At 54.0% G+C, this 14,534-nt stretch overlaps 1 protein-coding gene across 1 annotated transcript; it reads left to right on the top strand.

Annotated features, from left to right (window-relative positions):
- Positions 1–13,113: 13,113 nt before the first annotated feature.
- Positions 13,114–14,112, top strand: LOC105048038 (uncharacterized). Its single transcript, XM_010927229.2, has one exon. It carries the CDS (start codon positions 13,114–13,116, stop codon positions 14,110–14,112), a length of 999 nt encoding a protein of 332 aa, XP_010925531.2.
- Positions 14,113–14,534: the final 422 nt, after the last annotated feature.

Genomic DNA, 14,534 nt, shown 5'->3' with positions numbered 1-14,534 from the left:
AAAATACAAGTTTTGAATTTAGAAACTATTCTGCATGTCATGTTTTATAGGGTGAATAAGGCAGTATTGGTAGCATACTTGGGCCTCGATCGCTTTTGCTTAAGAAACTTCAATTTCTTTCTAAGATCATTGTCCTTAAGTGCTGTTGGGGAATACCGACCGACCCCGCTTACACCGGCTTATAATCGGGCATACCGACCGACCGACGGAGCGACCGACCGCCCGACCGACGGAGCAACCGACCGATCGATCGGCGGGCGCCATCACCGGCCGATTAACGGCCCTCTACCGACTGTGGGTATGCCGGTCGGGCAGACCTTTTCCACTTTCCGGGCCGACTGAACCAGGAAGTCCGACGGCCGACTCTCGCAACATGCCCGGCTTACCATCAAGGGGGCCCGAATCTCCACCCGATGCCATACGGGTGGCAACCGACCTAGGGTCGGTCGGCTCCTCCGATCGCCGTACAGCCGCCAGAGCCTGTCAGCCCTGACAGCGACATGCGGCTCCACCACCTTAGGGCACTATCCCGACTAGGGCATTGTCAACCCTAGTGATTTGACAGCCCCACGGCGGTGTGACGTTTTCACGGCGACTCTGACAGTCTACAGTGAGTTGACAATTCTTCAATTATCCGCGCCATTAATGACGGCGCCATACCACGCTCCACTATATATAACCGGGGAAGGCGACAGTGCAGGGGGTCAGGAAAACAACAGGCTTGCTCTCTCTCTCTCTCTCTCTCTCTCGATTGAGCTCTCTGTCTTCATTTCATTGTTGCCCAGTCACCTCTCTGACTTGACTGTCGGAGGGTCCCCGCCGGAGCCGCCTCCAGTCAGTGTGGACTTCCCTTTTTGCAGGCGCTCGTTCCCGACGATCAGGCGACGAGGAGATTGGCCGCAACAGATTGGCGCGCCAGGAAGGGGCTGTTTACAGCAGTTCTAATGACAAAGACAAGGGCTCAGCGCTCGAGGATCACTGGGTCGGCGAGGCGCTCTTCCCGTCGGGAAGAGACCTCTCCGCCACCTTCCGCGGCAAAACCCAGTTCCCCACACCCCGCGGTCACCACGGAGGCGCAGATCGCGGCGATCGTACGGCAGATGACCGTGCTGACGGATGCAGTTAAAAGCCTTCAGCAACAACCGGTCCGACTGCCACCGTCACGGGCCGAACAGCCCGCGGCACGTCCGATGCCCTCCAGGAGCAGCCGCCGACGCCCGCGTCGACCTCCATCGCCCTCGCAGGAGCACCTACCACGGCACTCCTACCGGGAGGAGGGGGAACGGCCACGGCGTGACACCCACCGATCCCGACGAGACTCTCCATCCTGGCTGAAACAGGCAAGGAAGGAGAAGCGCCCGCGGACGCCGTCCGCCTCTCTCTCGGATTCTTCTGGAGACTCCACTCCTGGGGTCTCTCAGCACCGGCGGACGGACGACTACGAGCGCAGGTTTGAGGAAATCGACCGTCGGCTCGCACAGTTACAGGTGGACGGACAGAAGTCTTCGAACGACGTTGATTTCCAAACCGCCCAATCTCTCTCCCGACTCATCCTTGATGAACTGATCCCCAGTCGGTTCAAGATGCTGCACGTGGAGCCCTACGACGGCTCCACCGATCCAATCGACCATCTGGAGAGCTACAAAGCTCTCATGACAATTCAAGGGGCAACCGACGCTCTCTTCTGCATCGGCTTCCCCGCCACACTCCGCAAAGCTGCCCGGGCCTGGTACTCCGGTCTTCGATCGGGGAGCATCCATTCCTTCGGACAGCTCGAGCATTCTTTCGTGGCTCACTTCAGCACCAGTCGGAAGCCGCCGCGAACGTCGGACAGTCTTTTCTCTCTCAAACAAGGAGAAGACGAGACACTCCGACACTTCGTGACGCGGTTCAACGCGGCCACGCTTGAGGTCCGAGACCTCAACGAGGACATGGCCATTTCGGCCATGAAATGGGGGTTGAGGACGTTCCGTTTTACTTACTCCCTGGACAAGACCCTCTCCCGGACGTACGCCGAGCTGCTGGAGTGCGCATACAAGTACATGCGCACGGATGAAGGAGCTTCCGACCGACGCTTGGCCGAACCCAGAGGCCCGAAGGAGAAGCGGAGGAAGGGTCGGGAACCCGCTGCGCCCCGCCGGCCCCCGACCGACAATCGGGCCTCGCCTCCACGACGGGACCAAAGGTCGCCCCATCGGTGGAGCCCGAGACCGACACGCCCCAGGTACGATTCTTACACTCCCCTCTCTGCCCCTCGCACGCAGATTTTGATAGAAATCGAAGGGGAAGAATACCTACGACGGCCTCTGCCTCTGAAGGCAAAGGGCCTCGACCGACGGAGGTATTGCCGGTTCCACCGGGGCCACGGCCATAATATCGAGCAATGCATCCAGCTTAAGGACGAGATCGAAGCCCTCATCCGCCGGGGGTATCTCGACAAATTCTGAAGGAACCCACCGACTCAACCGGTCGCCGACCGACGACCCCAATCGACCGAGGAAGCGACGACTAACCAGCCGACAGCCGGGGTCATCAATATGATTTTCAAACGGCTGGGCCCGGGGACGTCTGTCGGAGGGGAGTCAACGAAGAGGCCATGCCAGGACGATGTAATTGCCTTCTCGGAGGAAGATGTTCGGGGCATCCAAACCTCCCACGACGATGCTGTTGTTGTCTCGGCAACAATAGCAAACTACGATGTAAAAAGAATTTTTGTAGATAATGGAAGTTCCGCGAACGTTTTGTTTTACTCGACTTTCTCCCGGATGCGATTATCGAACGACCGACTCAAGAGGGTCCCTACACCCTTGGTAGGCTTTGCCGGGGACGTTGTCACAACAGAAGGAGAGGTCACCCTGTCCATAACGGTCGACACCGAACCGCTGCAAAGCACGGTCCATTTGACTTTCACGGTCGTCCAGGTGCCTTCGGCCTACAACGCTATACTTGGAAAACCCGGACTAAATGCGCTCAAGGCGATTGTCTCGACCTACCACCTCTTGGTTCGATTCCCGACCAAAAATGGGGTCGGAGAGATGCGCGGGGATCAATAGCTCGCCCGACGATGCTTCCAGATCTCCGCCCAAAGCGACGAGTTGAAGGGCTCCCTGGCGATCGACAAGCTGGACCCACAGGAGGAGGGAGAACGGGGCGAACCGGCTGAGCAGCACGCCCCCATCCCGATGGCCGGGGATCCCGACCGAAAGGTATGGGTCGGTTCTCAACTACCCGACCCAGACCGACGACGACTGGTGGAGCTGCTGAGAACCAATGCCGACGTATTCGCTTGGTCGGCAGCGGATATGTCGGGCATCCCCCCAGAGACAATGATGCACCGACTCAACATCGATCCGACTATGAGGCCGGTGCGACAAAAGAAAAGGTCTTTTGCCTCGAAAAGACAGAAGGCCATCGACGAAGAAGTAGATAAGCTACTCGAGGCGGGCTTTATCAGAGAAACCACCTATCCCGACTGGCTCGCGAACATTGTCATGGTGAAGAAGGCCAATGAAAAATGGAGGATTTGTATCGACTACACCGACTTAAATCGGGCCTGCCCGAAGGATAGCTTTCCACTTCCGAAGATCGACCAGCTGGTAGATGCGACGTCCGGATTTTGACTACTCAGCTTCATGGATGCCTTCGTCGGGTACAATCAGATCCGGATGGTGCCTGAAGATGAGGAGCACACTGCCTTCGTGACTCCCAAGGGTCTCTACTGCTACCGAGTAATGTTCTTCGGGCTGAAAAATGCTGGCGCCACCTACCAACGACTCATCAACAAGGTCTTCAAAGACCAGATCGGACGCAACATGGAAGTATACGTCGATGATATGCTGGTGAAGAGTGCGCAGATTCAGGATCATGTCCGGGATCTTGAAGAGGCTTTCTGCACTCTACGACGACACCGGATGAAGCTGAACCCGACCAAGTGCGCCTTCGGGGTAACTTCGGAGAAATTCCTCGGATTCCTCATCTCGCAACGAGGAATCGAGGCCAACCCGAAGAAAATCAAAGCCATCATCGACATGCGGCACCTGGACACCAAAAAGGAAGTCCAGCAGCTGAATGGGAAGATCGTCGCCCTCAGTCGATTCATCTCTCGGTCGGCTGAAAGATGCCTCACGTTCTTCAAAACCTTGCGGCAGGCCAAGCAGTTCTCTTGGCCGGACGAGTGCCGGCAGGCCTTCGAGGAACTGAAGAAGTACCTCGCCTCCCCGCCACTCCTTGTGAGGCCGGAGGTCGGGGAGGTCCTGTACCTCTACTTGGCCACTTCCCCAGAGGCGGTTAGCTCTGTGCTCGTCCGGGAGAATGAGAACCAGGTTCATCAACCAGTATATTATGTCAGCAAGGTACTCCACGAAGCTGAGATCCGGTACTCAAAGGCAGAAAAGATGATTTTCGCCCTAGTCATTTCGGCACAGCGACTCCGTCCATACTTCCAAGCATATGCCATTGTGGTCCTCACCGACCGGCCCCTAAGGGCATCTTGCACCGACCTGACACGTCGGGATGGCTGGCGAAATGGGCTGTGAGACTGGGCAAATTCGACATCCAGTACCGACCGAGACCTGCCTTAAAGGCCCAGGTTCTTGCCGACTTCATCGCGGAATGCCCGACGACCGACATACAATCGGGGGAGGATGACCCGGTGAAGGTCGGGACCTCCGACTGTTGCCCCGACCCGACCTGGGTACTACACATCGATGGGGCTTCCAACGCTCAGGGGAGCGGGGTCGGTTTCCTACTCACCGGCCCAGAAGGAGTGGCCACCGAATACGCCCTCCGATTCAACTTCAAGGCCTCCAACAATCAGGCCGAGTATGAGGCGCTCGTTGCGGGGTTGAAATTAGCACTAGAACTCGGGATAGACCGTCTCCAAGTCTTCTCCGACTCCCAACTGATCGTCGGACAGACCAAGGGCGAGTTCGAAACACGGGATCCGACCATGGCCAAATATCGCCAAAAGGTGAAAGATCTCGTGACGCCCTTCAAACACTTCGAGATCTCCCACATCCCCAGGGCGGAAAATGCTCGGGCCGACGCGCTATCCCGGCTCGCGACGTCCGACTACGACGTCCTGGGCCGGACCTTCATGGAGAATCTCGGGCGACCTAGTATCGACAAGGTCGACGAGGTGCTACAACTGACGGTCGAACCAAGCTGGATGGACCCGATCATTCGGTATTTGACCGACGGGATCAGCTCCGAGGATCCCATGGAGGCAAGGCGGCTCTGATGGTCGGCCTTCCAATATGTAATCATGGATGGTCGACTCTACAAAAGGTCGTTCTCCCTTTCCTTGCTTAGGTGCTTGGGACCGACCGACGCAGACTATGCTCTCCGAGAAGTGCACGAAGGGATCTGCGGGAATCACTTGGGGGGCAAGTCTCTAGCCTACAAAGTCCTGCGACAGGGTTACTACTGGCCCACCATGAGGAAGGACGCGGCTGAGTTGGTCCGGAGGTGCGAACCTTGTCAGAAGTACGCCAACGTGCAGCACCAACCAGCCAGCCAAATCGCTCCCATCGTCGCTCCATGGCCCTTCGCCCAGTGGGGGGTCAACATTCTCGATCCTTTCCCTCCGGCATCGGGTCAAAGAAAGTTCATAGTTGTCGCCATCGACTACTTCACCAAATGGGTAGAGGCCGAGCCCTTGGCGCAGATTACCGAACGAAAGATGGAGGACTTTGTCCAAAAATTCATCATCTTCAGGTTCGGGTTGCCGCATACCATCATCACCGATAATGGGCGGCAATTCGACAACCAAGACTTCAGGGGTTTCTGCGCAAGATTTCACATCACGCACCGACTGACTTCGGTCGGGCACCCTCAGTCCAACGACGAAGTCGAGGTGACCAATCGGACCATACTACACGGGCTCAAAATCCGACTAAATGAAGCCAAAGGCCTTTGGGTCGACGAGCTGGGCTCCGTTCTGTGGGCTTACCGAACGATCCCTCGCGTACCGACAGGGGAGTCGCCTTTCAGTTTGGCCTACGGGACGAAGGCGATGATCCCACTCGAGATTGGGCTGCCGTCTACGAGGGTCGAGCGGTATCAAGAGCCGGACAACTCTGACTGTCGGAGGGCCGACCTAGACCTCCTCTCCGAACTGCGAAACGAGGCTCAACTTCGCATGGCTTCTTACCGACAGAGGATAGCCCGGTACTACAATGCCAAGGTCAGACCAAAGCTTTTCAGGCCTGGTGACTTAGTCCTAAGAAAGGCAAAGGTCTCGAAGCCCCTGGATCAAGGGAAGCTGGCTTCGAACTGGGAAGGACCCTACACGGTAGCAGATACCTATGGTCCGAGGGCCTACCGACTGGAGACTTTGGAAGGAAAACCCATTCCCCGAACATGGAACGCCGACAACCTGAAGTTGTATCACCAATAAACTTTGTACTTGTTCATTGGGAATGCGAATCCAGTTTGAAATATTGGAGTTTTAATTCTTCGACTGACGATCGACGCTCACCAGGGTCGAGCCCCAACACGCCGACTCGGGCTCGGTGTCTGCCTAAGACCGACTGCACCATCGTCGATGATACATCAGACTCCCACAAAGATCGAGATACCTACATGGACGGGAGTCACACTCCTTCGACGGTCGACGAAACATCGGACCCTTATGAGGACCGATATATTTATATTGACGGGAGTTGACACTCCTTCTACGGTCGTACTTTCGGGCCAGACAATCGGCTAACATGCCGACTGGGCCCCGACCAGAGAAAGGCGGAATGCCTACGCGACTGCTCTCACGACTTACCGACCTAGCTACGGCCGGTCGAAGGATATTCGGCTTACCACCGTCTATCGCACGATGCGACCCCGGTCGCATTCACAACTCACCGACCGAGCTACGGCCGACCGGAAGATATTCGGCTTACCACCGTATATCATGAGGCGCAGTGGGGATACCCGACATGAGGGTATCGGGATCCGACTTATCGGTGTCCCCCCGACTAAATGCGCCCCACGACATTCGACTGAACGCGTCGGAAGAGACCCGACTACCACACTTTTATCCCGTGGTTGGTCGGCTTCCGACTCAACGGACGCACCCGACTCATGGCCGGAGGAAGGACGCCCGACTTACGACCTCGACCACCAAAGGCCGGTCCAAAGTCGGGACTTGTCCTACCTTCGTGGCAGCGCGAGTTGCCGAACGACCTAACCGACCTATATGAGTCGGCAACCTATGAGTTCGGATGCATTCTACAACACATGGAAGAAAGAAAAACAGGCAGGGAAAAAAAAAGTTTAAGGCTGATTTCATTCAAGATCAAAAGAAGATTACAAAGCCAGGCCGAAGCCCGGTTACAAGTATTCTAAGAGAAAAACAAAGAAGGATAAAAGAGCGAGGCCGCGGTCACCCTTCCGAGTCGATCTCCTCGACCGACGGAGGCTCGGGGATTACCGGTGTGTCCACCTGGACTGGTGCTGGGACGTTTGTCGAAATAGGATCTTCGGCCGGCAATGGACTGGCGGTCGGTGCCGGATCACGGGTTGCGGCCGTCTCTCCTTCGGTGGTATGATCCTGGACGGTCTCTCTCGCCTCTGCGACACCTCCCAACGGCTGGTCGGCCATCTCCTCCGTGGCCTGGTCCTCAGCTCCCGACGGGACAATACCGCTGAGGTCCAGCTCCGGGTACAAGGCTTGGACCGCATCCCGACCATCCTCGTACCCCACCCGGTACGACGCGAAGCCGGACTCCAACATTTCCTCCCGGTACTGGTCAGTGGCACGGAAGTCGTCCACCGCCCGACTCACCGACTCCTTCGCCGACCTTGCTTCCTCTTCCGCCCGGTCGAGAGAGTCCCTTGCTGACTCTGCCTCTGCCTTCGATATGTCAGCGTTGGCCTGGGCGATCGACAGGTCCTCCTCGGCCTTAGCGAGCTTCTCCAGGCTAACCCGGAGCTGCTCGCGTTCGCCCTCGAGTTCGGCGGCGACGCCGTCTCGCTCGCATCGCAGACGATGCACAGTCTGACCCTTGTGCTTGGCTTCTTTTCGGGCCGACTTTAGCTTGGACCCGAGACGAGAGATCTCGTCCACCAGCTTCGCCTCCCGGTCGATCGACTGCTTCAGGTGCTCGACCAGCATCGCCCTGTCGGCTTCGACGGCCGCCGCCCTGTCCTTCCAGGCTGCCCGGACGTTCCCGAACCTTCAGTATCCGGCCTCAAGTTCGGACATGGTGTAGATTAGCTGCCGATGTGAGCGTCACGTCAGGAAAGAGAAACAATAAAAATTCTAAGGAAAGAAGAAGCGAAGTGGTATTTACCCCGACCATGGTCGGATAGAACGAGGATAGCATCTCGGTCACTTGCCGAGACTTCAGCACCTCCACGTCGGCCAGGAGGAGAATCTCCTGGCACAGTCTCCTAGCCAAGTTATGGTCGGCCAGCGCCGACGCACCTTCGGGGAACTGAAAGCTGGGCGGCACGGTGCGACTCCCCGACCTTGTGTCGTCGGCGGGGTCCATCGGGGTTTTCCCCCGGTCGGCCACCCCGACCAACGGATCCGGCAAGGAGGGGACGCTCGAGTTTGACGCGGCACCCCCCGTTGCAGCCGTAGAAGCCGCCGGATGTTGTTCGGGTTCCCGAACATCATCCGGCGCCACACATGCCGGCGAAACCGCCGATGTCCCTTCCGCCGCTTCCTCCGCCGGCCTCTCCTCCGGTTGCACTGCCGGAGCCGCTAGTGCTATCACCGGCTCCGACTGGTCGATCGCCGAGGCCTCGACGGTCAACGCCACTGTGGAAGGCCTCTTCGACGGACGCGAAGGTCCTGCCCCCGATGCCGGCCGCTTCCTCGGCGCGTACTGTCGGATCTCTGCGTCGGTCGGCCGCATCCTCGGAGGTGTCCCTGTGATACCAACAGATATATTAACCTAAGAACCAGAACAAAGGCCGAATGAAAAGAGAACCGAGGGATCGGGCGATACCTAGTCGGGGGACCAAGCTCAGGCCAGCGTCATAGAGAGCTTGTTCGGTAACAAGCTCCCTCTGCTTCGGGACCGATATATCCTTGAGTCGGTGGAAGTCCTCCCGGTCGTCCGCCTCCACCCAACTGTTCTCGTTTGCTTCGGTTCGGGGCACGCCCCAGCGAGAAGGGAAGCCCCAGGGAGAAGAAGATGAGACGAAGAAGAACTGGTTCTTCCACCCGTGGATGGACGATGGAAGACCAGTGATGAAGGAAAGACCCTTCCGGAGGTTGAAGAGCCACCACCCTCGGGCCTTAGGGTGGGGTCGGAGCACAAAAAATGTCCGGAAGAGCGAGATGCGAGGGTTGGTCGGTAGAAGCCGACACAACAAAGCAAAGCTGATTATTAGTCAGACGGAGTTCGGCGCCAGTTGCGCCGGACAAAGTCCGTAATAATCCAGCAGATTCCGGACGAACTCCGAAATCGGAAGCCGAAGACCCGCGCGCAGATCTTCGACGTACAGCGCCAATTGGCCCGGCGGAGGGTTGTTAACCCGACCGCCGGCCCCTGGGGCGGAAAGTTGAAACTGCTCCGGGATGCGATACTGATCCCGAAGCCGATCAACGTTCGGCCCCGAAAGCGAGGAAACCTCAACTTCCGGAGTCGACCGAGGGTCATCGATCGGATTTTCCGACCGAGGCCCCCGAGATGGAGTTCCGGCCATCGCACCAGAATTGAAGGAAAGGCGAGGCCGAAGAAGGAAAAGAAGAGGAAGAAGAAGAAGAGGCCAAAGAAGGAAAAGAAGGGAAGGATCACGAACCCCAGGAGACCGGAGGGGGAGGCAATTGCCGGCGACGATGGAGGAACCACTCGGACAGAGTCTCTGCAGCAAATTGTTCAGGGTGGGGCTTCGAGCGCAAGTGGCCCTATATATATAGGGTCGATCAATGGCCGAGATGACCCCGCGCCGACCGAAGTCCCCCGGATGGACGACACGTGGCGGCATCTAGGCCCTCCCTTCGGCCCGATGGATCGGTGTGCCCATCTCGGGAAGGCCGCACCGCCTTCATTTAATGCGAAAGGCGCCGGCCCAACCACCTCAGACACGTGGCGAAAGAGCCGCGGTTGCGAATTAAATCGCCCGCGGTGGTTCGCGTTCCCGATGGGATGCCTGACAGCATCCCGCGTTCCCAGAATCGACGTTGGGCGGCGGTTTGCGTTCCCCAGAAGGCGCCGGACATCCGATCGTCTGACACCGAATCGTCCGGCACCCGACCTCCTAACGCCGACGTGACACCTGACGCCGACGGGATGGGACGTCTGACACCGACTGGATGCCTGACGCCAGCGGATCGCACGGCATTCATAAGACGCCTGACATCGCATCAACCCGCGGTACGGTCGGAATTAGGCGCACGGTGATTCCACTTCTCGTCGCCCAGCGTCGCTGTCCAAGCGATGGCATCGGCCAGCTCACCGTCCGACTCAGGAGTGGAGGGAGGCAACTGTTGGGGAATACCGATCGACCCCGCTCACGCCGGCTTATAATCGGGCATACCGACCGACCGACGGAGCGACCGACCGCCCGACCGACGGAGCGACCGACCGTCCGACCGACGGAGCGACCAACCGCCCGACCGACGAAGCGACCGACCGCCCGACCGACGGAGCGACCGACCGATCGATCGACGGGCGCCATCACCGACCGATTAACGGCCCTCTACCGACTGTGGGTATGCCGGTCGGACAGACCTTTTCCACTTTTCGGGCCGACTGAACCAGAAAATCCGACGGCCGACTCTCGCAACATGCCCGGCTAACCATCGAGGGGGCCCGAATCTCCACCCGATGCCATACGGGTGGCAACCGACCTAGGGTCGGTCGGCTCCTCCGATCGCCGTACAGCCGCCAGAGCCTGTCAGCCCTGACAGCGACATGCAGCTCCGCCACCTTAGGGCACTATCCCGACTAGGGCATTGTCAACCCTAGTGATTTGACAGCCCCACGGCGGTGTGATGTTTTCACGGCGACTCTGACAGTCTACAGTGAGTTGACAATTCTTCAATTGTCCGCGCCATTAATGACGGCGCCATACCACGCTCCACTATATATATACCGGGGAAGGCGACAGTGCAGGGGGTCGGGAAAACAACAGGCTTGCTCTCTCTCTCTCTCGATTGAGCTCTCTGTCTTCATTTCACTGTTGTCCAATCACCTCTCTGACTTGACCGTCGGAGGGTCTCCGTCGGAGCCGCTTCCGGTCAGTGTGGACTTCTCTTTTTGTAGACGCTCGTTCTCGGCGATCAGACGACGAGAAAATTGGCCGCAACAAGTGCTATCTATATTAGTTTATACTAGTTAGTATTTACTAACATGGACAAATTGGGTGGTCACATATAATGACATGACAAATTGTCAACGAGCCAGCTCACCAAGCCACTATCCATCCCTGGCTGTTGTGTACGTACCAAACGACTTGTCACCAAATCTTGTCTTCGTCAGTATTTTTTTTTTTTTTTTTTGGTAACAGTCTTCACCAGTATTTGAAGGTTGAGGGGTATGTGGGAAAGGGTTATATATCCTCCATTGTATAGTCCATATCCTCCATTCTATAGTCCATTAATTGCGGACCTTTTTAAAGAGAACTATTGTTTAATTTAAGAATTGGATGGTGCGATATCTGAGTTTTGTAGTGCAGCTAACCAGTACCTTTCACTGCGGGCAGGAAGCCAAGCCGGGGGCTGCTCGGGTCTGGCTATACGTATGATACAGACATGGGTCTACTGTATCCACAACACAGGTCCGCCTCGCCATGAGCTCATGACCATTAATTAAACAGACGACTGGAAGCGTTGGGACTATATCGTGGCCGTCCTCGCAGCAAAGCGGTTTTCTCAGCAATGGATCAACTAGGTTCGTTTCTCGGTTTTGGTTAATGGCACTTTGTTCCACTCGTGGTTTGAGACCCATTCTCGTTCATTCTCTGTGCAGGCTCCCCATCATCTCAGTACTTCTGTGCATCTTCTCCAACCTACGCGATTCCGTGATGGGGAGACCCAGGCGCCCCACCTAATGTTAATTTGTTGATGGTTGCTTGTTGACGGGTCCGAGAACTGCCAGTATTTCAAGAATATTACCCATAGCTTCTCTTCAGGACAGTCGGTTAATCTCAGCAAGTCGCCGGTGGTCTTCATTCCGAATCTCTAATACGCCAGCAAATCTTGGGGCATTGCACCTCAACCGGGACCCCTCGCATACTTGCACCTCAACAGGGACCCCTCGCATGCTTAGGAGTCCCGATGATGGAAAAGAACTTGCTACGCGCGCATTCTGACTGAAAATAGCAAACCGTCTTACTCTAATCCGGTCGCTGTTCGCCGAGTGATTCCCTAATAAAAGTTTATAATTAAATCATTCCAAATCAAGAAACTTGTCCTTCATGAAATACAGAGATCAGCTCAGTGATCGGAAAACAAAACTAGTTGGGTTACCTATGTTGACAGTAATCAGAGAGAGCGTCTCAAGTTGCTGCGAGGTTGTCTTCTCACCATCGAAACGACCAGTCGTGCATCATCTTTAGAACAAGGTCATTGGAAGGGCCCTCCCATGCAATGTGATAGTAGATTTCGACATCTACAACAAGGAACCATAGCTGCTTCCAGGTAAAGCTTTCTTCCTTTCTCTAGCATCTCGTGCTTCACTTGGTCCTTTCCTCTTTTGTTCTTTATCTTGTCACTACTTGGATGTCAATTTCAATTATTGCAAACGAAAGAGACCTGTTACTTCGCTCAAGCGTCTCGGTTCAGTATAAAAAAATAATATGTATAATCGCACAATAAAGACTGTTAATAAATAAATTTAATTATATTATTATTAATATTGAAAGTCTAAAAATTTTGAACGTCCAAGAGCCATAAAAAAAATTTCATTATCTAGAATATGCATGAGTAATTATGAGTTAATATCGGAATATGGATGTGACCTTTGGGATGAAGTATTATAAATGCATATTTAGTGACATATTGTGTCTAGTAAATTCTCCTAGTGGCTATAAATACCCATGAGATCATTTTATAATGGAATAATGAGCATTTTGAGCCTTTGAGTACCTTCAAAATAAATAATATTATTTTATTTCTAATCCATCATTTTTTCTTTGATAACTTCAAAGTGGTATCAGAGCCTAATGTCCACCAATAGTCTCCTCCAACCCTCCTTTCCTCGCCTCACCAAAACAAACTATGAAAATTGGTGTTTGCAAATGAAGGCTCTACTTGGGTCTCAAGATCTTTGGGATCTAGTAGAAGAAGGCTATCAAGAGCCAAGAGAAGGAGAGGCTCTCACCAATCAACAAAGGGAGTCTCGAAAGAGGGATAAGAAAGCCTTATATTTCATCTATCAATCTATAGATGAATCAGCCTTTGAGAAGATCGCGGTGGCAACCACTTCAAAGCAAGCATGGGAGATTCTTCAAAATTCTTATAAAGAAGTAGAGAAAGTGAAGAAAGTTCACCTTCAAACTCTTCGAGGCGAATTTGAAGCCCTACAAATGAAGGAATCCGAATATGTTTTGGATTATTTCACGAGAGTCTTAGCCGTTGTCAATCAATTGAGGAGAAACGGCAAAACTATGGATGACACCAGAGTAATAGAGAAAATTCTACGCTCATTGGATGTCAAATTCAACTATATTGTGGTTGCTATCGAGGAGTCAAAAGATTTGGAAGAGATGACAATAGACGAGCTTATGGGTTCCCTACAAGCTCATGAAGAAAGATTCAACAAGAGGAGGCGAGAGCCCTTGGAGCAAGTTCTTCAATCCAAGATTTCTTTGAAGGAGAACAAAGAAGACTCCAAGAATGAAAGGAGTCAAAGAAGCCGAGGACGAGGTCGTGGCCAATGGAGAGGTCGTGGACGCGGTCGAGGACGTGAAGGCTACAATAGCAGAGAAGAGTTAAGCCAAATTTCAAAAGGAGGACGTGGACAAGGAGGCTCATCTAGAGGCAGAAAGTATGACATTTTCAAAGTTCGTTGTTTTAATTGCAACAAACTTGATCATTATGCTTTGGATTGTTGGTATAATAATGCTAACCAAGTTAAAGAGAAGGCTCATTATGCAAAGAAGAAAGAAGAAGATGGTGATGAAGTCTTATTGCTTGCTTGCAAAGAAGATGACACCGGTTAGCAAAATATGTGGTTCTTAGACACCGATGCAAGTAATCACATGTGTGGCTATAAGAACATGTTCACGGAGTTGGATGAATCGGTGAATGGACATGTGTCTTTTGGTGACTCCTCCAAAGTAGACGTGAAGGACAAAGGTAAAATTCTTATTCAATTAAAAGATGAAAGTCATAAATTTATTCTAATGTTTATTACATACCAGAGATGAAGAATAATATTTTGAGTTTGGGGCAACTTTTGGAGAAAGGATATGATGTGCATATGAAAAATAGAAATCTATTTTTGAGAGATCAAAAGAATAATTTGATAGCCCATGTTCAAATGATAAAAGATAGAATGTTCATACTTAACATCAAACATGTGGATACTAAATGTTTGAATGCAAGTGTGAAGGATTGCTCATGGCTTTGGCACTTAAGGTTT

Source organism: Elaeis guineensis, chromosome 7, assembly GCF_000442705.2.
Source record: "Elaeis guineensis isolate ETL-2024a chromosome 7, EG11, whole genome shotgun sequence".
Classification (NCBI taxonomy): domain Eukaryota; kingdom Viridiplantae; phylum Streptophyta; class Magnoliopsida; order Arecales; family Arecaceae; genus Elaeis; species Elaeis guineensis.
The sequence above is the reverse complement of the archived record's forward strand: the minus strand, read 5'-3'. Positions and strand labels throughout refer to the sequence as shown.

Bases quoted from the DNA above. Each gene is read 5' to 3' on its own strand.
- LOC105048038 (XM_010927229.2), top strand. From the start codon at position 13,114: ATGTCCACCAATAGTCTCCTCCAACCCTCCTTTCCTCGCCTCACCAAA.